The sequence below is a fragment of the Condylostylus longicornis genome, unplaced genomic scaffold (assembly GCF_029603195.1).
Source record: "Condylostylus longicornis isolate FDR11 unplaced genomic scaffold, ASM2960319v2 ptg000044l, whole genome shotgun sequence".
Classification (NCBI taxonomy): domain Eukaryota; kingdom Metazoa; phylum Arthropoda; class Insecta; order Diptera; family Dolichopodidae; genus Condylostylus; species Condylostylus longicornis.
Window position 1 is genome coordinate 11,509,721 of NW_026578013.1, and position 25,707 is coordinate 11,535,427.

A 25,707-nucleotide genomic window follows, 5' to 3' on the forward strand; every position below is an offset into this window, starting at 1 on the left:
AAATTATTCACTTCATTTTCCGATTAATTCCAATATTAGAAAATTTTAAAACAAAATTTTTAAAACACTTAAGATATAGTGTAATATTTGTTGACTATGCATATAAATTCTTGCTAAGTGAGTCACTTATAGTTTGTAAAGTGCATATACTTAGATTAATAGTGAAATGCAGATGGTTTTTTTTAAAAAAAGTACTTGTAATTGATTGGGTTTTTAATTTATTCGGATGACTGCACTCCTGTCCTTTAATTTGATACATTATAAGAGTTTTCACGAATTTAGTTGGTTAATTTAGAGCAGTAAAGACTCAAAAATTCTTAGTTTGAGTTATACATACATGAAATTTTAATAGCTTAAAAAAACGGAACTTACTGGGAAACACATACCACTTTATCTGATATGATTCTCCTTTTATCCCATTCTTGAGAAGAGAATTTTGAAAACTAATTTCATCGCATTCTCAAATTTTTATTTTATGGAGTTAATCAGACTGTGAAATGAACGGCTAACACTTGCATGCTCTCTTAAAAAAATTAAAATTACTTTTGTACTATATGCATTATGTATACAAACATATAATATAATTCTATATTAAGAACAAATACTGAGTTTTATATAAGTGTTAAAAAATTATTATTTATTATTGTAAATTTTGTAATTTAATCAAAATACCTTGTTTTAGTCAATCAAACATGATGTTTTTTTAAATAGATTGTAATTCATTTTGTTTTATATCATACATAGATTATGTGTATGTGTTTATGTAATAAGTATATAGTTACTATAAACTTGTACAACTGTATAAAGTTATGGTTGTAACATTATAAAATTCTATAAATAATTTGTTTGTGTGTCTCATGTAGTTTGTATTATACATATGGAGCGTATACTTCTATGCTACTTCAACTTGACCTAAAATTTACAAGAATTGCAATCTTTTTTTTTTGTTATTGTACATATTGTTATAAAAATACTAGTTCAAGCATGAATTTAAGTCATGATCAAGATTTTGTACAAAAAAAAAAGAACAAAAAATACAAAACATCAAATCAGAACAATGTTAATGTAATATTGAAAAAAAATTGTACGTTTACATTTTAAGAGTATACATACATACATATGTAATAAATTTAAATAAAGAATTTTATATAGGCATATAAATACAACACATATGTGTATGTGTGCATGTATAGACACTAAATTTTGTAATTTTTGTAAGAATTAAGAAACATTAAGCAATACAACTGCTACCAGCGATTTTACAGCGATTACTGTTCTAAATGTACTTGTACATTTTATGGAGTTATATACATAAGTTCACTTATATAAGTATTTACTATAAGTTATATAAGTTGTCTAAGAAAGTGTTAATAAATTATATGAGTATTTACTATTTCTAAGTGCCTTTAACTGCATTCGTTTTAAATCACTGATCTAATTTCAACAGCATTTATTTATTAAACTTTAACCACAAAACTTAGTCAACTTATATATATGTACTTATATGTACATTGGTATTGTAAAAAATAAATATAATTTATTTTTCTAATAACTAAGATGTACGAATATGTGAACGTACAATTTTTCATTAGAATCGAAGAATAAGTTCATCTAATAAAATATTTCGATCTAGGCATTTGTTCAACTATGAAAATAATTATATGTAATTATACAAATAATCAAAACTGCTTTCGCACAACTCCAAAAATTATTAATTTAGATCATATAGATGATAAGGAACTAACAGCTGAGACAATTACTTTGTATTTGTTTCAATTTTGAACATTTTGCATAATTTAGAAAAAATAATGAGAAAATTTTCAAAATTCCTTAAACCGGAAAACATAAAATATAATTTCTAAAGAATTTTGTTAAACTTAATAATTAGTAATTGAAAGTTGTTTAACTGTAGCGCCCAATTTATATTGAGCATACAAAATTAATTAATAAGGTGCTACAATTGAAAAATTTTCATTTAATCGTAGAAATTTATTGAACTATGTATGTAGTTTTATAACTGCGTGAAATCAATATTCGGATTAAATATGAATTTTTGTATTATTCTTGTACGAGATACGTCAACTCTTTGATTAAAATAAAATTGATTATTTTAATTGTACAAATTGAAATACAATAGTTATTAAATTTTAACACCAACTTATAATTGCATACTTTCAAACTCTACATTGTTATATTCTCTATGCACACATAAACAGAAAACATAATAAAATTTGTTCAAACAAAATGAAATTAAAATAAAAAATTTGCAAATATTCTAATTAGCGTGGCATTTCCTTGTGTCTGCATAATAAAAATTTATAAATTAATTTCCAATTTGTATAGAATTTAATTTTTTATGAATAATTTAATTTTTATGAATATTTTTCGCTCTCTCAAGTCTTAAAATTATTATGCAATATGATTGAAATTTTTATTATCATTTTTAAGATTTATTTATTTATTTATTTTTTTGCTTTTTATGGCATTTTAAAATATTGGAAGTATATGAAATAAGGAAAATGTGTTTTTTTTTATCTTATATCTTTTACAAAAACAAGTTTATGCCAAAAATTTAATTTTTTATGCCAAATTATCCGCATAAACTACCTTGAACTTGCTTTGGTACATTAAAGAGCATAATAATCAGCTGTGTATGAGTACTACGGTATGTACAACAAAAAGGTAAATATTTTATAACACAATAGTATATTTTATAAATCCTATATGGTTCAATTAATTCTTTCATATTTCTTTATCGGAATATTGTATTTTATTCTTTATTGTGTACTTAGTATTGAGGAAAAAAAATCTAATACAATAAAATGATTGATTGGAAATTTATTTACATACAAACAAATACATAATGTTTACATATCAACGTATTAATGTATTTATGTAGAATGTAATTACATTATACAATAATTAACAATTAATTGAATGTAACAAAGAACAAATTAAAAAATGTTTAATTATATTATTTTCATTAAAATTATTATTACTTTGCTTTATTATAGGAATATTTTTACTACAAAACAAATGGGATTAGACTTTTGTGTATATTGTGATAATAGATAAAGTATGAGAATGTTGCCAGATCACATTTAATAAGCTTACATTATTTTACAGTGAACTTTTCTTAAAAAAAGTAAAATTCAAATCAAAACTATAAAAATACTATTTTTAGATTTTTCTACATAATTTTATACAAAAACGTTTAATATCTTTTCACTGTTAAGAAAGGCAAATGAGTTTTGCACAGAAAAGTAGTGTAAATAAATTGATCATTTAATGATTTTAATTAATAATTTCAAAAAGGAGAATGATTATCCTACAATTTTTCCTATTTCTTCGCACGTGACTAAAATCAAACTGATTCTTTTATATATACGGTTTTAACATATTTTGATTTTGAATTTAATTCAAGAGAAGCTCATTGAAATTCGAAGCGGAAATATTTTACTCTTACGAAAATTTATGATTTGAAGAGATGTTTTTTGTTTTCTTAACAATAAAAAAATCATTATAATCTTTCCCATTTTATAAGTTCGTGCGATAATCAAATTTCATATAAACTTATTGATTAATAACGCCATTTAAACGGGATATATCATAAGATTTTTTCTGTTTGAGAACAGATTTTTTGCATATTTTGACCATGATTTAAAATAACTTAAATAAGCTCAATTGCTTTCCTAAAAGATATTCAACCACTTAAATGAAAAATTCATATACAAACGATAGTATATAATCGGAAAATATTTAGGAAATATAGATTAACACTTTAATTTAGATATTATGAAATTTTTAGGTTGAATATAAGTTAGGTTTAAAGTACTTACAGACAAATTATATAAATCTATTTCTTGATTTAAGATCCTAATCATGGAGATTGAATAAAAATGTAAATTAGTAAGTGTATTTTCAATTTTTCGATTGAACTAATTTTAATTCTTATTTCTAATACTTAATTAACCTTCTAACATATAATTGATTAATAAAATTTTTAACTTGCCTTACTTTATGAATTTTTAATGCATATTTTTTACATTTTCTATAAGTATAGAAGCCTGCTTTAACAATGATTGGAGCTTTATACAGAAGTTAGTCTTTAATTAAAATTTTTGGTAAACGGTAAAAAATCGAAGAAAAAAGTTTTTATTAATTCTTTATCATTCTTAATTTTAAAAAACTAGGAAACATTATGTATTCGAAAATTTATTTATTTTTCATCCAAAATCTAGTTGTCATCCTCAATTATTTAAAATAGCATAATTACCGAAATATCTTCATTTACTTATTTTGGTGAGTTTTTAGCAATCTCTTTGTAACATTACATTTTCTAATTCATTATTCCTAACAAAACTAAATGGTAATTTTACTAATGGGTTCTAATATTGCGAGTAAATTTTTTAAAAGAACAAAAAAACTAATTAAAATTAATTAATTTTTTGCTTTTATTTATGAACATACAACGCTTTTGATACTAAAAATTCATTTTAAAATCAGGGGATACCAAAGCAAATTATCCATTAAAAATCATTAAAATTTTAGTTTCCCTTATTATGTAAATTTAGAATTTCAAGGTTTTTTTTTGCTAAAAATAATAAAAAGAAAAAAAGAAAAAATTTCAATTTCATTTTTACGTCAGCATTTTATAATATTAAAAATCAAAGAACTAAAAAAAAAATATAACATGATTTCCTGGTTCTTCATGGGTCCCAGTCTAGGATGTGAGTTTGTGACTTATAAACAATAAGAACAGATAATAGTAAATAATTCTTTCTTTTTATGGAATTAAATGCAAAATTCTACGTTTTTAATGGCATGATATTGAAGTTTTTCGCCTCCTATCTCATGTTGAAAATCGCAGAAATAAAAATCAATTTTAAAAGTAGTTCGCTTCAATTTTTTTTTGTCTCATGTGGATATTTTTTTGTGCGAAAATATAAAATGATTTTAGTGGTTGGTAATATGAAACGAGTGCCACGAGTTATAAAAAAATGAATAAATAACCTTCGATCGCTTTAGATGCAAAGAAAAAAAATAAGAGAAAGGAAAAAGTTGTTTACTTTTTGTTAGTTAATTTTTTTTTTGTCATTTAATACGAAAATATTATAAAATGCTTACGTCGATTTTTGTTTATAGGGAACAAAATTGTGATTCATTCAAGTGATTTCTAAAAAATAAAAACTTTAAATTTTTAAAATATTAATTGAATATTAAAATAAACACTTTAAACTTTTGATTTACGTCAACGGTGTTTTTGTTAAATTTGTACAAATTTCAAGAATTTTATCAACAAATTTTTATCAAGCGTATTTTATACAATAAGGGAGCGTATGTGATCGCACCAAATTATGCATATCCATATTGAGTTTTCGGTAGACACGTACTTGTCAATCTGTCTGTCTGTCGGTCTCTTGGTCTGCCAGCCTGTGTGTACACGCATGTATCTCTAAGTTTGGCTGAACCGGTTTTCATGAAAATTTATATGTGTTCTTATTATGGCAATATCACTGGTCGATCAACTTTTGGCATATGTCAGGACTCGGACAATAAACCTTTTTACAGACCTTTTTTTCTAAAAATGTATATATATACGGTATGTATGTTAAGAATAGGCTCATAAGGTCTAATTAAAACAAGTTTTTTGCATTGGTTTATAATAAGTAAGTTTACTATTTAAACATAATACATATAGTAAATTTATCATTTGAAGAGTTTTTTACAAATCTTAAGTTAAGTTGTTCTCAAAAATGCAATTGTGGTAAAAAAATAAAGGTCCCATTACTCTATAGTGTGGATTTAAAATTCGTATATTATTTGCTAAATATTTTGTAAACGTATATAAACTGTTAGTGAATTTTATATATTGCCATGTATCATTGACTTTAACTTTTAAAAAAGTTTTACTTGTGGTTTTAGAAAGCCGTCAAAATAAACTTTAATTTTTGTTGGAGATTAATATTAAAGAACGGGAAACATCCTAAAGAAATCTGGCTTCACGTTCATAATTTAATTTTATAAAAAATATAGTTCTTTAGTACAGAATTTCGAACAATTTTTGCAAATTGAAATTAAAAATTCTATATTTAAAAGTTTTTATTTAAAATTTTTTATTTTATATAATTTTTTATTTTTTATAAAATATTTTCAGTTTTTTTGTACGAATGTAATAGTTGCTGTTTTCAAAAATTTCATATAAGTTAAACAAAAAACGTGCTTTCCAAGTGTGAAAATCACGTTTAAATACTTTTATCTTTTTATTTTTTAAATAAAAGCATATGAACTCTAAAAAAATTTAATAAGGAACATATGAGAAAGTAATTGCATGGAAACTTAAATGTAAATACACTGTAATGTAAATACAAAAAAATATATTTGACTAATTGATTTGTATAAAATTGATTTGATATGGTGTACAATTTAATGCAATTAATCTCTTGTAACTCAAAATTATAAAAAGTTAAATAGTTCAGTATACATATGTAAGCGAATAGCCAATATTTTTGTATTGAGCCCGGCCATTTTCTGATAACGAAACTTAAATTATTTCAGTTCATCAAGCAATTTTTTTTTTTTTTGACGTTACCAAAATAACTAATACCTTTCCACAAATAAGAAATTAAAAACAATAAGTGATATTGAAAGATCTCAATAAATTAAAAAAACAAATTTCTAATTTAATTGTGGACTTCTTCTAGCGCCTATGTAGCGGGATTCAAATTTCAACATATCTGTATCTGTATATAGAATGTAAAGTTCTTGATGTGCACAAAAGTTTAACAAATTTCATGTGTATACACTGTTTTTTTACTTTAGAACATTTAGAATTTGAATGAATTTTGCAAAAAATTTTCTTGAAATAAAAATTTAAGAAATATTTTATTAAAAATTTAAAAAAGTTTAAGTGTGTTTAAAAGAACAAAGAATATTTTTTATTTCTGTACAACTTGGTGTTTAAGTATGTTTAACATATACATATAACATAAAAATTGAGAACATTAACAATTTTTATAAATACTTAGAATTTTAATTGATCAATAATGTTTCAAGCACACTTACTTTTAACACTAATTAAAAATCATGTTAAAAATAAAATATCAATTTGTTGCCATAAAACCAGTTTATATCTTAATTTTCTTTTATATTTGCAAATAATTTTTGCAAAACTAGTTTATTTATTAACTCTTTTTAATACAGTATAGTGTGTGTACTTAGTGCAATTTTATACAATTAAATATAAGTTTAATACTTAAGAAGTAAGAAAATTAATTCATTAATAACCCCAATATAATATATATATATATATATAAACCTGTATACATACCCTGTATACATATATATATATATGTATACAGGGTGTCACATATTCGAAAGTATTTCCGAAATAGATTTATAAAATAACCTTATGTTTTTGTTTAGCTTAAATGTTATTCCTGAAATTAGTTTCACATCTTTCTTATTAAAATAAAGCATAAAATATTAGCTTTGACTTTAGGTAATATGTGATCTATAGTAATATGTGATTATGAGTAGAGGAAAATCTTTTAAATTTCTTTAAAAGGTTTCTGAAAATTTTAAATGCTTCGTAATCAAAAAAGCCATTCAACGATACCTCGCTTAAAGTTTTAGAATGAGTTTTGTTATGCCTATATACACACATATGCACTCATGTATATTGATTGTGTTTTTACAAAATATGATATTACCATATTTTCTTAAATGTTGATTAAATAATTTCTAGATTCAAGAGGATAGATGGAATATAACACCATGTGGCTGTTTTCAATTAAAGTACTTCAATGTCTTTTTCGTTTAACGTCTATAAGTAAATTTGGTTAAAAAGTTAGACTTAATGCTGTTATCATAGTTCGCACCAACATCCCTATGTAATGTAATATATAATGTATATAAGTACGTATAAGTTCATTCCTGAATAAAACTTGTGTTTGAAATTGCAAAAATTACAAAAAATGTTTTTGCTCACCTTGATCATAAAAACGATCATAAAATAATTTTTTGGCGGCATAAAATTGTTTTTTAAACATGCACATATACAAGGTATTCAGAAAGGTATACAACAACATATATCATTGGTTAGAGGATCGAAAGTGGTTTCCGAGTTCCAATTTTCACTTGTTTTATTTTTCAATTTTACTTAACCAGATAATTTCCTAAGAAATTTTTCAAACCTTGAAAATTTTTAATAGACTTTTTCCCAGCTACTTAAGCTTTAATTTAAGTACTCGAACACTAAAAAATTTTTTATGGTACAGAAGATGTAGCACAAAAACCATTTCTATGTCAAGATTTTAAAGGCCCTATATTTCACTATTTTTGATTTTTATTGATTAGACAATAGTCACTCGAAAAAACACTTGACATTTTTATTAGCCGTTATTTTGATAAAAAATCTGAATTTTAATTTTTTTATTGAAATATCACAAAAAATAATAAAATTGAAATGAAATTTTATACAAACTTGAAAAACAGAAATTGATTTTAAAAAATTTGAAATTTTTGAAAAGAAAAACTAGAATTTTCATTTTGAAGAAACAAAAAAGAATCTAGTAATCAAAAAATTTTTTTCGAAACTTTTCTTGGTAAAAAAAAATTATAGGTTTTTTATTTTTGCCAATTTTTATAAGAAATGGTACCCATATGGTTTGAAATTTTTAAATGCATTTTTCTCAGACTGGGTGCAATTTAAAAATTTAAAAAAAATATTTTCGAAATCTAGGCACCATTTAGCATCTGAAATTATTAAAATTATCCAGCTGGAGCGAATTTTTTAAGACACGCCATATAAATTTTGCCATTTATTTTGAATGAAAAAAAAAATTTTAATAGGAAAATTTAATTTTTTTGAACAAAATGGAGTTTGTAAGTGATATTTTATTAACATTATTAAGCTAATAAAAAATTAATAAATAATTTGAGGGAATTAGTAAATTTTCAACAAATTTTTCAAAAACTAAAATTGGTGTATGTTACGGCTGATGCAACTAAACTGGTGTTGCGTAAGCAAATAATTTCAAATATGCGATTGAATAGAAATGGATTTAATAGAAGAAAAAAATAAAATGTTTGCCGAATTAGGTGAATTTCATAAGAAAAGTTGGTGTGTTTTGAGAAATTTGTAAAATATTTGGATAACGGATTATTAAATTAAATTTAATTTTAGTTTTATTAAAAAAAAATTAAAATTAAAACAAGTGAAAAATTTGATTTTTCTAAAGTTCGAATGCTTATTATTCTGAAGGTACATAAAATACAAAATCAAACAACATGACTATTTTAAGCTCTTTAGTAGGCCTCTCAGAAACTGTTTCATTAAAGTTCGTACCTTTTTCGATACGGAAGTTACAATCAAAAAAACTTGGATAAGTAAAAATTTCGTGAAAATTCGTTAAAATCCCTGGAACTTGGAAACTGGTAAAAAAAATTTAAATTTGTAATCATAATTTTACTTCTATAAATATTGTTGAAAATTCTAAAAAATTTTTCAGGACATTTATAAAAACTACTGTTAGCTAGAGCTCAGATTTATTAATTGCAACTAGTGGACTCAAAAAATTTTATTACAAATATCTTGTCAAAAATTTCGTATGGAGAAAAAAAAAATAATTAGCATCTCATATATTGCTTTTATAAATTTAATTTTTTTTTCGAAAATTTTATGCACAACGCTATGTATGTATGTATATATAAATATGTCAACAATTTTTTATTATGGTGTGAGAGTAGTACAAATATTGATCTTGTGTTCTACTATTAACTACTTAAAACACAACATTAAACTCTACTATTACACCTACAGTATTAAATAATAGCAAATTTTAAAACACGGAAATCCTGTTTGCAAAAATAATATTCTTGTTTTACCATTCTATATCCGTAAATATGCTCCACTTTTTTTAATAAGGTTAATAATAAAAAAAAGTGGAGCATAATTTAAAAATGTTACATAAATATTAAATTAATATTTTATAGCTGATCATTTCTCATAAAATATATTATTCATTGCAATTTATCTTGAATTTATGTTAGACTATTTTTTAAAGAGAAATTCTTTTTTTTTTTAAATTATAAATCTATTCATTTTAATTTATTTAAGAATTATTTCGCATAACTATATAAGAATTTCCTTTAATGTGATTCCGGAATTGTTTATTTTAAACTGAAAATTCTTAAAATTTAGAATTTATAATCACCTTGAAGTGCACGAATATTTAAATTTACATGATATCGATTTCGTGATATGGATAGGAAATGACAAGATCGGCATATGTTTATGAATGTGAGCATTTAAAAACGAGAGGTTTATGTACATAAGTGTTTCATATTCCTGATTAATTGTTGGTAATATTTTCTACACATATTAATCAGGCAAAATATTTTCAATTTTATGATTTTTATACAAAAATTTTTTGTATTTCATCTAATAAAAGATTTGCGGTAGACCATTCTTTTTAAAACTATATGTTATGATAGAAATTCGTGTTAAAACTGAAAAATAAGCGAATACTTAACTAAAAACAGTTAATTATCAGGTACCGCTATGCTAATAAGTAGCTTTATAGTAAAATAATTGATTTATTGCTTAATTTTATTTTGACAAGTTCCTTAATAACTAATAGAACACATTCTTCAAAAATCTAAATGAATTGTGCAGTATAAATGAATTTAGAATTCATAATTTATTATCATGATTTATTTTGAATTTGAAATTTTTAATTTTTTCAATATACCAGTTTTTTTTTAATTTCCGTCTTCTTTAATTAATGCACATACATATATCCAATATGTTTTAAAAATTAAGTTTTTCGAAAAATTATAATGAAATCATAATTACAGTTCCGATAATAATTATTGAATTAATTAATTAATTAATTAATGAAAACACTCGATATTTTTGTACATAAATATCAGTTGTAAGTATATAATATTTAATTTTCAATTTTATTTTACAATATTTGTTATTTCTTTCAATTATATTTCAGATTACGTTTTGAATTTTAGATATTTTCAATTAGCGGCATTCGAATTTCAAACAATTTTGTTAACTATAATATTTCTTTTGTATTGCGATTATCGGAATACAACAATTTCAATAATCGATTTAAATCAATATTATTTATTTTTTAATTTGAAGCAAAAATGTTACAAAAACTAAAAATATTACAGAAAATGTATTGTAAGCCTAATTGGAGATGAACATCTCTGTAACATCAATTGTTCTTGCTTAATTAGTTTTTTTGTATGTTAATATGTTCATGGACCTTATTTTGGTTTTATAGCATTTTCTGAATAATTTTCAATTTTTAAGTATTATCGAACGTTTATATAACCGAGAGTTACTAAGATATTCATAAGACTATTGGTACTGTTTAATATTTAACAGAAAAAAACTTCTAGAAATTCTTATTTACTTATTAAAATAAATAATAACATATTTTAATAATATCAAACTCTCAAATTTCTATTAATTTTTATATAAATGCATAAGATTTTCCAAACTATATTCTTAGCAGAAATTCAATCCAGTATCAATTCTTTGAAAACAAAAGTTATAATTGAATTATTTCTATTTGGCTTTTTTTAAAAGATTTTATTTTTAATAGATAACGAATTGCAATAGTTTCTTTATAACAATAATTAACAATAAAAAAATAAAAAACATTTAAACAGATGTACTTTTAATTAAATTCAATAAATACGGTTGTTACTTCTAACTCGAGACAATAAAATTAACCACCGTTTTTTACAGCACATTTAATTCTATTTTTATATAATTATTAATTTATTTGAATTAATTTTTAATTTTAATTAGGTTTTTTTGCACAACTTTTTTTTTTTGACCGCAGGAATTTCAATTATAAGTTTAATATTAATATTATATATGGAATAGTAAAACCGAGGGCCAATTCTAAATTTATAGCTATTGTGTTGCAAAAATACTATATATGTTTGTATATTTTGTATAATTTTCATATTTTTGCTTTTAATTTTCACTCATAATCTGAATTGAGTCCATGGACAATACCGATTTGATGACAAATTTTAAAAAATTGTAATTCAAAGAATGCATTTATCTATGTATATATATACATATATATAAAATAAATTTGTTTTGATAGCAGCATTTTATTAGAAACGTTTCTGAAATTCATGAAATTACTCTAGGCAATATTTTTTATATGAAATATTTATAAGTAACATGTGTGGTTGCAGTTTGTTAGTAGCACGAACACTAAAGCATCTAAAACAAAATTATAACGGATTTTACAGATTAAAAAGATTGTATTTTGTTATTAATTTCTTTATAGATATGAATTTTGTGTATAGAATGATACAGGGCTTTATTTCAATTCCGCTGTCATGGATATACATCATCATGGAGTCATCTGTTTCCGTGACATTTAAACTTGAATATTCATTTTTCTAATTAGATTTGTTATACTTTTTCAATAAAATTAATAATTTTTTGAATATAAAATACAATAATAGGTCCTCGCTTTCATAATAGCCTGAGACTGTAGGTACAACATTCTTAATTAGTTTTTCATAAGATTACCAATTTACTATTATCGTGTACATTTGACTTCAAATATTTTTTCTATATTTTAAAAATTTTTAAATCATTCAATAAATTATTTTTTTAATTTGAGATTTGAAAATTCTCAACAATTTTATATGCTTATGCTTGAAAATCTGAAAATTTTTAATTAGATATCACACTAAAATCATATTGTAATTATGAAAATATTTTTTTTTCCTCTGTTGAAAAGCTTTTACACATATTTAGAATGAATTTATAAACCTATAACAATAGTTTAGGCTAGGTACTTTAAACTAAGTTGATTCTAGCAAAAACCTATAATTTTAAATATTTATATATGTATACAGTGGTCTGTTAAACGGGGAAAAATGATTAACTTGCATATAAAATTTAAATGATTATTATTATTTCATTACTTAGTAAGTACATACTCAGTTAGTATCGTTATAATATTATATGTATGTATGTAAATAATATGTGTTGTAGAATAATATAATTCATATTATATTTTTACACATTTACATATTTGTACTAACTGTAGACGTTCTTTTAGCCGGTACTAATTTACAGAAAAAGTAAAATTAAAAAAAAATGAATAACTTTATGTCCAACCAAGGTCTAAAAAAGCATTAAAGCGTAACATACTCGTACGAAGGCTAAGCCTTTACTAAAACAAAAACAAAATAAAATAGTGTACTTACTTTATACCCGTTTTTAAATATGTACGTGTGTGCATTTTTATTAATATTTTTAATATATTCTTTTATTGGATCTAAAGAATTATTTATTTTGTAAATATAGATTGTACATATAACTTTAAGAATAAATGCACATATATTATAAAGTTTTTATAATCGAATGGTTAAGTTCTGACTAATTTTAAGATTATGAAACTTGAAAGTTTATATGTGTATATAAGTATAAGTGAATTTAATTTAATTCTGATATAATTGATATGTTAGCAATTTTATTTTTAAAATTTTGACATAAGCTTTATTATAAAATATAATATTAAAAAAAAAAACAAAATTAATTTAATCTTATCTTCAGGAAATTATTATGTTAATTTGAGGTTTATATGTGCACCTACATTAAATAATTATTGTTCTTTATAGTCTTTCATTATTCGATTAAAAAAAAATAAAGATGTCTAAATGCACTTAAAATCATACAGGAAATTTCGGTAACGAGAAACGAGAGCGAACATAATGTTTCTAATATCTACACCTGTACGTATTTTGAAATTTATAAAAAATCATCTAATTTTATTTTAGATTCGTTGAATTTTATAACACAAAATTTTGTATTTGATAATTTTGGATTATAAATGGTATAACACTTATTTATATACTTATGCCTGGGTTGCTTTGTTGGAATATTTCTTCAGAAATTAGATTATATTTTTGTACCTGGAAGATTGGAGAAATCTTTTTTAATTTGGTGTTGCATAGAAGCTATTTTTCATGTGAGCTTCTTTAATTTTTATAACTGTCCTAAAAAGTATTTTTATTTAAATTTAACATTTTACATGTAGTTCACTTATTACTATGCTCGTTTTTATAAGTTATTATAAGCTGTTACTGTAAACTATTATTTTATAGGTAGAGGTTCAGCAAGTATAACAAAAAAAAATAAAAGGCAAGAATTGATTTTTATTGTAGATAATGTAAAATGGATTATTTTTCCCGTCAAAATCATTTTTCCTTAGTGGCATTCCAGGTTATGCACAAGATAATTGGACGATTTCTTATGTCATAATGTCATATTTCGATATGATCTTATGTCATGATGTCAAAATAATGTAATTATGTTTTAAGTTAATCGGCAAAATTGTGCTATAATGTTTGTGGATTATATAAGAAAATTTATTTAACTGGATTTCACATGAATTTTATGCAATTTACTTTTTCTATGAAAATGTAAAAATTTTTTAAAAAACACGTGTATTGCTTCATCTTGACTTACTTACTGTTGTTTTTCTCTTAAGATTCTAGTCTTATAAGCTTTAAAAACCAAGTTTAATTTACGTTTTTTTTATATGCTAATTCTTTAATTCTAATCGATAAAATTAAAACATGTATAAATGAAAATTACTTTAAATATGGTATTGTGTAGGCGCAAAACTAAAGCAATAGGAAATGTCATTAAAACTAATTATAATTTTTGCAATTTATAGAAAATAACAGGAAGTTTTAAAAATATGTACCAGAAACAACATATATGTATACTATATGTATATGTATTTTTAGCATGGTACCAACCGAATATGTAAAAAAAATTTTTTTTTCAAGCTTCACCTTGCTCGCGTTATTCGTATTTAAAAAAACAGATTTCAAAGCTTTTACTTCATTTAAAATAAAAATCTGAGCTCTTAAAATAAGCAAAAATTTGTAGAATTTGCAAAATTTTTAAAAATGTCTTTTACTGTAAACTATGAATTTAAATTTCTTTAAAGCTTAACTAATCCAATGAGATTTTATGATATTAAATCATTATGTTAATGCTCCTTTCAATTTATATTTTGATCCTGAAATTATGCAATAAGTTTAAAATGACATGAAAAAATACGGGAAATGCAGTACTTTACAAACCATTCTACTGAAACAAGTTCCTTAATTCTTCATACACTTATTAAATAATAAGCAAATTAGAAAAATTTTATTTCAAATTTAATTGGAAAATTGGAACTATTTAATTATTTTAAAGGAAACTGTGTATAATTAAAATATCTTAATCAAAAAGTATTAATAGAATTTTAATCTAATATACAATCAGTTTTTTGTTTAAAATTAGTAATTTAGGAAATTTGAGTTTAAAATACTTTCTCACTTATATTATTTAAATATCAACACTAGTTCAACATTAATGAAAATTTAAATGTTTCTATTTTCAGCTATTGTAGAATTTGAGGTGAAATCTGCAAGTTATCTTGAACTCAAACTGAGAACTTAATTGCATTAATTAGAATCTGCTTCAATTTTTAGATTTTAGTTTTGTTACACTATATAATATAATTTAAAAATGTTAAATTTAATCAGATTAGAAAAATTACAATTTCTTGATTAAGTACGAGTATATATCAAAAAATATTCATGTAAATTTCAAATAATTAATTTAGAATTTCATATTTAAACTATATTTTAGCATGAACATTTGCTTTTTGATATTATAGTTTTAAATGTTTCTCGCAACAAAATACATATCTTGGCCAATATTGGCATTGATCTTTCACCAGTGTTCGTGACTATGTAGATTATAGTGGGTATAAATTCGCTGATATAATAACAATCGTGGTTTCATTTACTTTTAAATGCATTTTTTAGATTAAATATTGTAATTTGATATTTGCTGTATTATGCTACATAATAATTAACTCTGGTTTAGTTAATTTCTTTAATTTGTTGTTCTTATTTGCAAAAATTAATTTAATCTTTAAATGATTATGATTTAAATGTTGGTATATATTGTCACTCTGCATAATTTATTTCAATGACACTCAATTTTAACAAAATCACTGAGATTATTTTACAATATTTTTAAAGATTTCCTTGCATGTTCAAAAAAAACAAACATAATTTTATTTACTTTTTTAATAAATGCATTAATTTATACATACAAATATATTTAAATAACTAAATATATATGTATATAAAATAAATTTAGTATATATTTTGCCAACTTTACTAATAACATATAATTTATTATTCTTGTACATTACAGATTAGCTCTATCAATTCCATTTGATGTAGATGGAAGTTATAGTAAATGTATGCAATATAATGTTAATTTTACTGAAGTTTTAAATAATGGTACAAAAATTGCTGATCCATCATGGCCAATAACGTCATGTAAAAATGGTTGGAGTTTTAATTTTACTGAAATACCATATGAAACTTTGGCAACTCAATTAGAATGGGTATGTGAGCATAATGCATTACCAACAATTGGTCAATCAGTATTTTTTGTTGGTGCTATTGTTGGTGGTTTATTATTCGGTTGGATTGCTGATCGTTTTGGTAGAGTACCATCGTTAGTTGGTTGTAATATGATTGGTTTTATTGCTGGTGTTGCAACAGCATTTGTTGGAAACTTTTGGGAATTTGCATTATGTAGATTCTTAGTTGGATTTGCATTTGATAATTGTTTTACTATGATGTACATTTTAGGTAAGTTGTTTCATACTATTAATTTAAAAAAAAAAACAAAAAGAAAATAATAATATTTTGCTAGACCTACAAAAAATGATTAAATTTCATTATTATTATTAAGTAGTTTGTTAACCTACGTTGAAATTTATGCGAAAAACATAAAACAAAATAATCAAAATTAAATTTCCCGTATACTTTTAACAATGTCAAGAAGACCTTAGTATAGAATTATTTTTGAAATTGTTATTTTGAATTGCATTTAAAGACTGTAAAGATACAAGTCAATTGACCTCATCACATTATAATTGTTGTATACGCATAAATGAACTTTAAACTTGTTGAATCACAAAATAAGTAAATTCTTAATTTTTTTATTCTGCTTTTTGAATAGCCGACAATAAAAGTGCTATTATATTTTCTACTACGATTTTTATCGCTTTTATTCGTGCTTATAAATTTCAAGTTACTTAATTTTTAATGTTTAAAAAACTTTTTCTGTTTTTATAATGACAACTTTGTCGTTGAGGTCTCATAAGTGATTAATTTTATTAATATTTTTTAATAACTATTTTAAAATAGTAATTCCTCTGTATTTTAAAATAGTAATTTAAAATAGTAGTTCCTTCCTCTGCTCAACTTAAAATGTAACTATATTTTTATATTATACATATTATACATTTTTAATTAAAACCGTGAAATTAATAACAGTAGCAATGATTTTAATAAAATATTTTTTTATATATATATATTTAGAATGACAATAATGTTTGAAATATAAAAAATGTTGTAGTGAAAACTTAATTAAGGCTATGCTAAGTTTTAAAATTTAGGCTATAAAACTCAACAATTATTACTGTAAATCAGTATGTCACTTTCTAATCAAAAATAAATTAATGCAAATTAATGCAAAAAAACAAATTATGCTTTATTTCATAAAAATATTGCATTGAACCTTTATTACAAGTGACCGTTCCTTTTATACTAATTTTACAAAAGAATAGTTTTCCAACTAAACTTTATTTATTTTTACTGCTGTTCCTTTTTTCAATTTACCTCAAAACTGACGTTTGCTGAATAACACCGCTATTTAATTAAATTTCATCAATGTTTTACAATAACAGATTCCAAGAGCCTATTTAAATTGGATCTGGTCAAGACAGTAGTTCGAGTAGCTGCTTTACAGCTTAAAAATTTATTCAGCTACATCGTACGTATATAGTTCAAAAACTATTAAAGCCATATAATATTAAATTTTTGTACAGAGAAATATACAAATTTCATATGCAAATTTACATAGTACAAATTTCTAAACAGTTATGAAAAATTAATATATCAAATGAGCCATCTTAAAAATATAATGTTAAGTGGTTAAACTGCAAAGCAGAGTTATTCTTTAACTATAGAACAATAATCAAATCATTAAATTTACATTAAAGATAATTTCATTTAATTTTTTTTTATTAATTTTCCTACCTCTTCTGAATCAAAGTAGTACGTTGAGTCATGAGTAACTAAAATAAATGAGTTTGAAAAATGAATACACTCAGTTTTTGAAATTGTGTACAAAATCTAGAATTTACGACAAGACAATGATAAATATTGAATTGAATAAAGTTAGGTCAAACCAATGTACTACAACCTAGCTCTGTACTACATTATTCAAAAATTATTTTTATTACGAATATATTTTAATTACGAATTGTATACGAATATAAATTAAAGATTGCATACATTTGGGATGAGAAAATCTTTAAAATAAAACAGAAAAAAATTGAAAAAGGCGTTAACATTACGCTCGAATTTAAGGGTCAATTGCGTGAGTTAAGAAAAATAATTATGTTCTTTGATGGCTTGGCATTTACGGCTAGCTTTCTGCATTTATAGAAATTTAGAAAAAATTGCAGTTTCGAATATATAAGGTCCACAAAAATTCATATTTCCCAAATTTCATAAGAGGCGAAAACTTGAGAAATGGTGAGGGTGGGAAAAAACTTAATAAATTTCAATAAAAAAAAAAATTTAAAAATGTATGGTTTCCTTACTAATCAAAATTACTAATAAAAATTAATAGTAAAAAAATGGCATTTTTTGGTCTTTGAGTGGCCATGACTTTTAAGGTGAAGGAGATAGGTAAAAATTTTCTTCTATGGAAATAAATTTCTAGTAAAAAGTTCTGTTTTACGTATGAAATTTCAGTGTCGGGTGTTTTTTTTCCTTGTTCACTACTAGAAGGAGCATAGGACTAGTGCATGATATCATCATGCCCTAGTTTCATAGCGTCATAGAGATAACTAGGTAGGTGAGTAGCCTGCCGTAGTTTTATTTATATTAAATATTTAAGTTTATTAATATTTACTGTTTATTTTTCTTAGTTTTTAATATAGAATATTATGAATATTTGAAAATTGCTTCTATAATAATTATTAGTATTGTATATTAGGTTATATAATATTGAATATAATTTTTATAGTGACCAGACCGGGGTTTGAACCGGAGACCCTTCTGTTAAAGAACCGGTGCCATAACCACTGCACCAATGGTCAGGTGTAAAAGATTCTAAACAGACACTCGGACAGAGTGAAACTATAATAAGCAATTAATTTCAAAACTTTTTGGAAAGTATTAAAAATGAAAGCAATACAAAATATTTTGTAGTCGAAAACACACATTATTTCTTCTTTATAGTCTAAATAAAAATGCTTGCGTTTCCTATAGAAGCATGTTACATGTCATAATTTTAATTTTTTAAAATTAGTTTTTTAGAATTTCATTTTTCTTAATCAGACTTATTTAAGATCTGTTTATATTGTGTCCATTTACATAAACATATTTCAAACAGGTGTTAAATGTATCTCATGAATATGCATGACACTAATGCAATGATTATGCAGAAAAATTACCACATTTTTTGTCATAGAATTATAAAATGTTGTCATAATTCATTATTTAAAAAGAATTATCCTATTTAGTAGTTTTAGAAATAGGTTAAAAACATATATACTTGCTAAATTAATATTTTTTATTTACTTCATAATATGTAAGAATATAAGTAGGTGCACATACTTTATAAGAACTAAAGTCTTAATTTATAGAAAAATATTATGTACATTTGAAAAACAAGTTTAAGTATATCATAAGCAATAATAAATAATTAATACTTTCGTTTTGCATTTTTGAAAAATGTGTATGCAGTACATTTGAATCACAATTAGTATAAGTTGACCTTCAGATTTCTAATATAAATTCTAACTTTATCTGCGTGCATATAATTAAAAATAACCTTGAATTATTCTTATTTATATTATTGAAAATAACTTAAAACATAAACTATAAAAAGTGGGCTACTTAAATTTTATAATAATCATGTATGTACAATGTACACTAAAAGATTAAGTAACTTTAAAATTGCTATACAATGTTTTTGTGCCAACATTTTTTTCTTAAAACAACAAACACAAATAATATTTTATTTAAATATAAAAATTTTTGTTTTGTTTTAATAAAATTTGCAATATTATAAAATTAAGATCACGTACTGAATATAAATTTAGTATTATATAGAAAGAGTGGTCTCTTTTGATCGAACTTAAACTTTAATTTATATGCTAATTTATAAATTTTATTCTCTTCTCTCAAACTTCACTTAAAGCCTTTTTATATTTAAAGGTTATTTAAGTGCAAACATTTCTATATTAAATTATATAAATTAAATTTTTACTATAAGTAAATAATATTTCCACTTACATTTAATATTATATTTTATTAAAAACTTTTGCAGTACTTGAATATGTTGGACCAAAATGGCGTACATTTGTTGCAAATATGTCAATAGCTATATTCTTTACAATAGCCTCTACCGGCTTGCCATGGATTGCATATTATTTAGCTGATTGGAAATTATTTGCAATTGTTACATCAGCACCATTAGCATTAGCTATATTTACACCTTGGATGGTGCCAGAATCTGCAAGGTATTATTTAAAAGTTATTTAATTAAAAAAAAAATAAAAATATAAATTAATAATATTTTTCTCTTTTTGATTTGTAGATGGTTAGTATCACAAGGAAAAATTGACAAAGCTTTGATAATTTTGAAAAAATTCGAAAAAGTTAATAAAGCTACTGTTAAACCAGAATTATATCAAGAATTCAAAGATAGTTGTATGAAAATACAAGCAGAAGAAGCTAATAATAATAATTATTCAGTATTAGATTTATTTAAAACACCAAGATTACGTCGTATTACAATTTTACTTATTGTCATATGGATGGCAATTTCGTTAGTATTTGATGGACATGTACGAAACGTTGGTTCACTTGGCTTAGATTTATTCTTTACATTCTCTGTAGCATGTGCAACAGAATTACCAGCTGATACATTTTTAACATTAACATTAGATCGTTGGGGTCGTCGTTGGTTAGCTTTCGGTACTATGGTTGCAAGTGGTGTATTCAGTTTATTGGCATGTACAGTACCAATTGGGCCATATTCAGCAGCATTAGCAATATTTGGTCGTTTTAGTGTTAATATATCATATAATATTGGATTACAATATGCAGCTGAATTATTACCTACAGTTGTACGTGCACAAGGTGTTGCACTTATACATATTATGGGTTATGTTGCTAGTATATTAGCACCATTTGTTGTATATCTTGGTTATATAACACCAATATTACCATTATTAGTATTAGGAATCCTTGGTATTATTGGAGGTTGTTTATCATTATTATTACCAGAGACATTAGGTCATGAATTACCACAATCATTATCTGATGGTGAAGAATTTGGACGAGGTCAACGTATATTAGATTTTCCATGCTTTAATAAAAAAGTTGATGATGAAATAACTGATATAGAAAAACAAGATATACAATATTTTGTACGTTCAACACAAACTGGAGCATCACTGAGAGCACAAAGTCAAGCTGAAGTACGTTCAAGCATGTTAAGACGCTCAATACGTAGTAGATATTCAACACGATCAATACAATCAAATAGAAAAATTGATTTAAATAAAAATTCCAGTTAAAATTTTCATATAGATTTTATTTATTTTTTTATATTATTACTATTATTTTATACATAAACATAATATTATTTTAATTTAAAGTTCATAATAGCATATTAATTTTTAATTTATTTTAAATTTTGTATTTTATTATAAGACACGGCATTTAAAATAAAATAATATTTAAAATAGTAAATTTGGCTGTTATATAGCTTCTTATTTTATATATAAAATATTTTATTATGTAATTTCATATATATTGATTAGATGTCCTTTTTATATAATATTTGATTGTATTGACGAAGCTCTGAATATCTAGTCAGTACTGTTTCATTAAAAGATAGTCTTTAGTTTTTATGTAAAATTGTAATATTTGTATAGACTTTTGTAGTTGTGTATGTTTTTTTTTTGTGTTCATTCCGAATTTAAACCAACTATTGCTGAACATTTTATAAATTTTCACTTTGTCAGGATCAAATTAATTTAATTTTAACTTTATTGAATCGTAACCATGCTGAATAAAATTTAACCCAAAGTTTTAAATAAGTTGGTTACCCTTCAATATGGTGTAATTAAATTTACAAAATTAATTTAATTTTTAATCAAAAATATATATAGATTCTATTCTACAAAATAATTTTTTATAATTGAGAATTATTCTTATTTAAAATTAGTGGTTTAAATTAAGAATGGTATTCACAATTATCTGAATTTGTGTTCCAACATTTTAACATCAATAATAAAAAACTTGTTCTCCTTCTTGTTCTTAAAAATCTTAAATATTGTAACATTGGTAAATTTAAAACACTAATAAAGAAAATTGTATCGTAATTAATAAGTGCTTTGCACATTTGTAATAACAAATTGTCTATATAACTTGTAAAAATAATTATATTAATTTAATATAAATTATATAATATTATTTTATAGAGCTGAAATTGGACACCAAAATAAAATTGAAAATTGATTTCAAATTTAATTAAAAATCTGTATGGTATATAGGAAAGTAAAATATAAAGTTTTTACTTTATGGTGCCAGATCATGTGAGATGTTTAAAATATTTAAATTCAAAACTATTATTATAGTTCGATTTTAATATAAAATGAACGATATTAATAATGTAATTTAAGTTAACTAAAAAAAGAAAAAGAGAATCTCCATGTGCAATTGGTTTTATTACAGAAACAAAACAAAGATTTATTAGAAAACAAAAAATTTAATAATGAATTTTGTTTTAATAATGATTGTTTTTAAATTGCTAAGTATATTTTTAAAAATGATTTAGCATTTTGCACAGAGAACAGAGAAAAATTAAAGAAAAAAGCTGTGATTTGTGAATTAGTAATAATAATTATTTTAGATTTCACGAGAAACTAACTTAAAAAATTTTTATTAATTTATAAAAAGAAATTGTATTTAAAGTAAATAAATAAGAAACATTTATTTTCTACTTCCTAGTTGTTTTTAGAATCGAAAATTTTTGTGAAGAAATTCTAAATTCAATTCGAATTATTTTGTCGTTTTCTAAGTTGAATTCTAAAAAAATTTGTGAATTTCAAAATTAAAGTAATTTTTTTGGTCCTTTTTGAAGAAAAATTGTGATTGTGAAAATTTTCATTCGGTTTCTTTTCTTTTTGTAATTTCGTTTCTTAATTTTGTAATTATAACGTGATTGAAAAAATTAATGTTTTCAATTAAAAAATTTCGTCTTTTCTTGTATTAAATATTCGGTATATATGTATGTACATGTATTTTTTCTTCTTTAAAATCAGAAATAATGTATTTAAAATGTATATTTTAGATTTCAAATTATCTTTATACTATTAGTATTATAATGTTAAGAAATTTGCTTAAAAAATAAAATATTTTCGATTCTGTATTAATAATAATGTAAAAAACAAAATATTGTAAAGTTCTAAATAAAAATTTATTGTAATAAAATATGTAAAACAAAAATATTAAAAATTTTTAATTAATTCATTGTGATTCTTTGATATTTAACTTATTTCATGAAATTGTGATTCCAGCAAATAAATTAAATATACAATTAAATAGCCTGTTTAACGTAAAGAATGAATTTTCAATTTATATAATGTTAAACAGAATAACATTGAATGATATTGGAATCCTTTGTAAATATAAGGATGGTTTTGGAAATTTAAATACAATTGAATACAAAATTTGCAAGTTAAATGTTTAGTTTAGAGAGCATTTTTTCCCTCAACTAATTTTTTATTTATTTGAAAGAATACAGGCATCAATTTCAGTGTATATACATAGCTACAATTCTTAAGTATACCTACTTCTTATGGTCGTCAACTACGACTTTTTATTAAAAAATTTATGGATTACAAGAAAATTTTTATTGAGTTATTTAAGTTCAATTAATAATTTCTTAAATACTTTAAATTTTTTTTTAAATGAATTAAGAAAAAAAATTATTATTCTGGTGACAATAAAGTAACTTAAATTTTTATAGAATAACAGAATTCTGTTATATCAACTAATAAAATATTTGAATTACTTTTTGCAGAACAAGATTAAGTACGTTCTCCCAAACTTATGCAATGCGAATAATAAATAAGAGCAAAAACAACTGGCGGTGGTTGAAAAGATATTTTCTTATATAGCTTCTATGTATAAGTGTAATCTAAGATATACACCTACTTATATCTTTTCTATTTAGATTCTGTTGCACTTAAATAATAATGTAGCTATATGTACCTATTACTTTTTTCTGTTGCATGAAAAGAAAATTGAAAAACGTGACACAATATTTTATAAGGCAAGCAAGAAAATAAATTATAATTTTTGTGAATGAAAAGCTCAAAATTTGAACAAGAAAAATTTTTAAATACTTTTTATTATATTTTATTGTTGACTTAGAATAATTTACCTGTTATATACAATTGTCACCTATAAGTATTATGTATTTACACTAAATATTTTATATACATACAATATTTTCAAATTTTCTACCAATATTTTATAATAGTTCATGTGCATGCAACATCTGTTATTTGTATGTATATAAAATTGTATGTATATAAAATTGTATGTATAATTATTATACTCATAAATATAAAACAGGTAGGTACATGTAAACACGAAAATACAAGTGCACGTGCATATGATAACCTTATTTGTAAGAGTAAGTATATATATTATTTTATTATATTACATTTTATGCAAAATTAATATAGAAAATTGCATGCCAAATGTTTTTATTCTGAATTTGTGTGTGTGTGTGCAAAACTTAAAACTACATATTTGAACCCTCATAATATTATTTTACAATTCAATAATTTTTTAATGTAATTTTCATTTAAAATTATAAGTTTTATATTTATATTAAAATAAAAACAAAAAGAAATTGTTTATACATATGGGATAGTCTGTATTATCATGATAACTGGGTTTTCAATAGCTTTAAGACAAATCCATCATAAAAAACTATAAAATTGAGTTTTAGATATTTTTTAATTAAAAATATAATTTAATTTTTTCATATGCTGAAAAATTTTTATTGTTACTGTGAAATTTTAACACAATTTTAATCAGAGATTGTGATAATCTATGCGAAATTTATATAGTTGATTCAACAATTTTTTTTGTATATAATACAATTTTAGGAAATTAAAATTATTGTAGAAGAAATGTACTTTTTCTCAAAATAAAAACAATTTTCTATAAGATATTTCAAGAAGTACTATTATCGGGCCTATAATAAATTTATAGAAAATTACTGACCGAATACTGGTCAGGAATATAAAGTCGTTGACTTGACGTAAAGACTATTCAATTTAAGCCATTCTCAATATAGATTTTTATGTTTACTTATAATTTCAAAAGACAAAATTTAAATTCACATTTTAATTAAACTAGATCTCTATAAACATAGTTCTTTTGCCGCTCAAGCGTATTTTTGCGTAAATGAAACATTTACACACATTATGTATATGCCTACATCATTATGATGTG

General features: G+C 22.9%; 1 protein-coding gene across 2 annotated transcripts in view; it reads left to right on the forward strand.

Annotated features, from left to right (window-relative positions):
- The window catches only part of LOC129610231 (solute carrier family 22 member 13-like), a 30,383-nt gene extending 6,714 nt beyond the window's left edge, over positions 1-23,669 (forward strand). Inside the window, exons 2-5 of one of the 2 annotated variants that reach the window (XM_055522713.1) lie at positions 16,286-16,731; positions 20,492-20,684; positions 20,762-21,647; positions 22,656-23,669. In XM_055522713.1, coding sequence (XP_055378688.1) covers positions 16,286-16,731; positions 20,492-20,684; positions 20,762-21,647; positions 22,656-22,661 — 1,531 coding nt within the window. In that variant the 3' untranslated portion in view covers positions 22,662-23,669. Of the gene's footprint in view, positions 1-16,285; positions 16,732-20,491; positions 20,685-20,761; positions 22,353-22,655 lie in introns of those variants that run through there. The other variant, XM_055522712.1, reaches the window with a different exon arrangement.
- Positions 23,670-25,707: the final 2,038 nt, after the last annotated feature.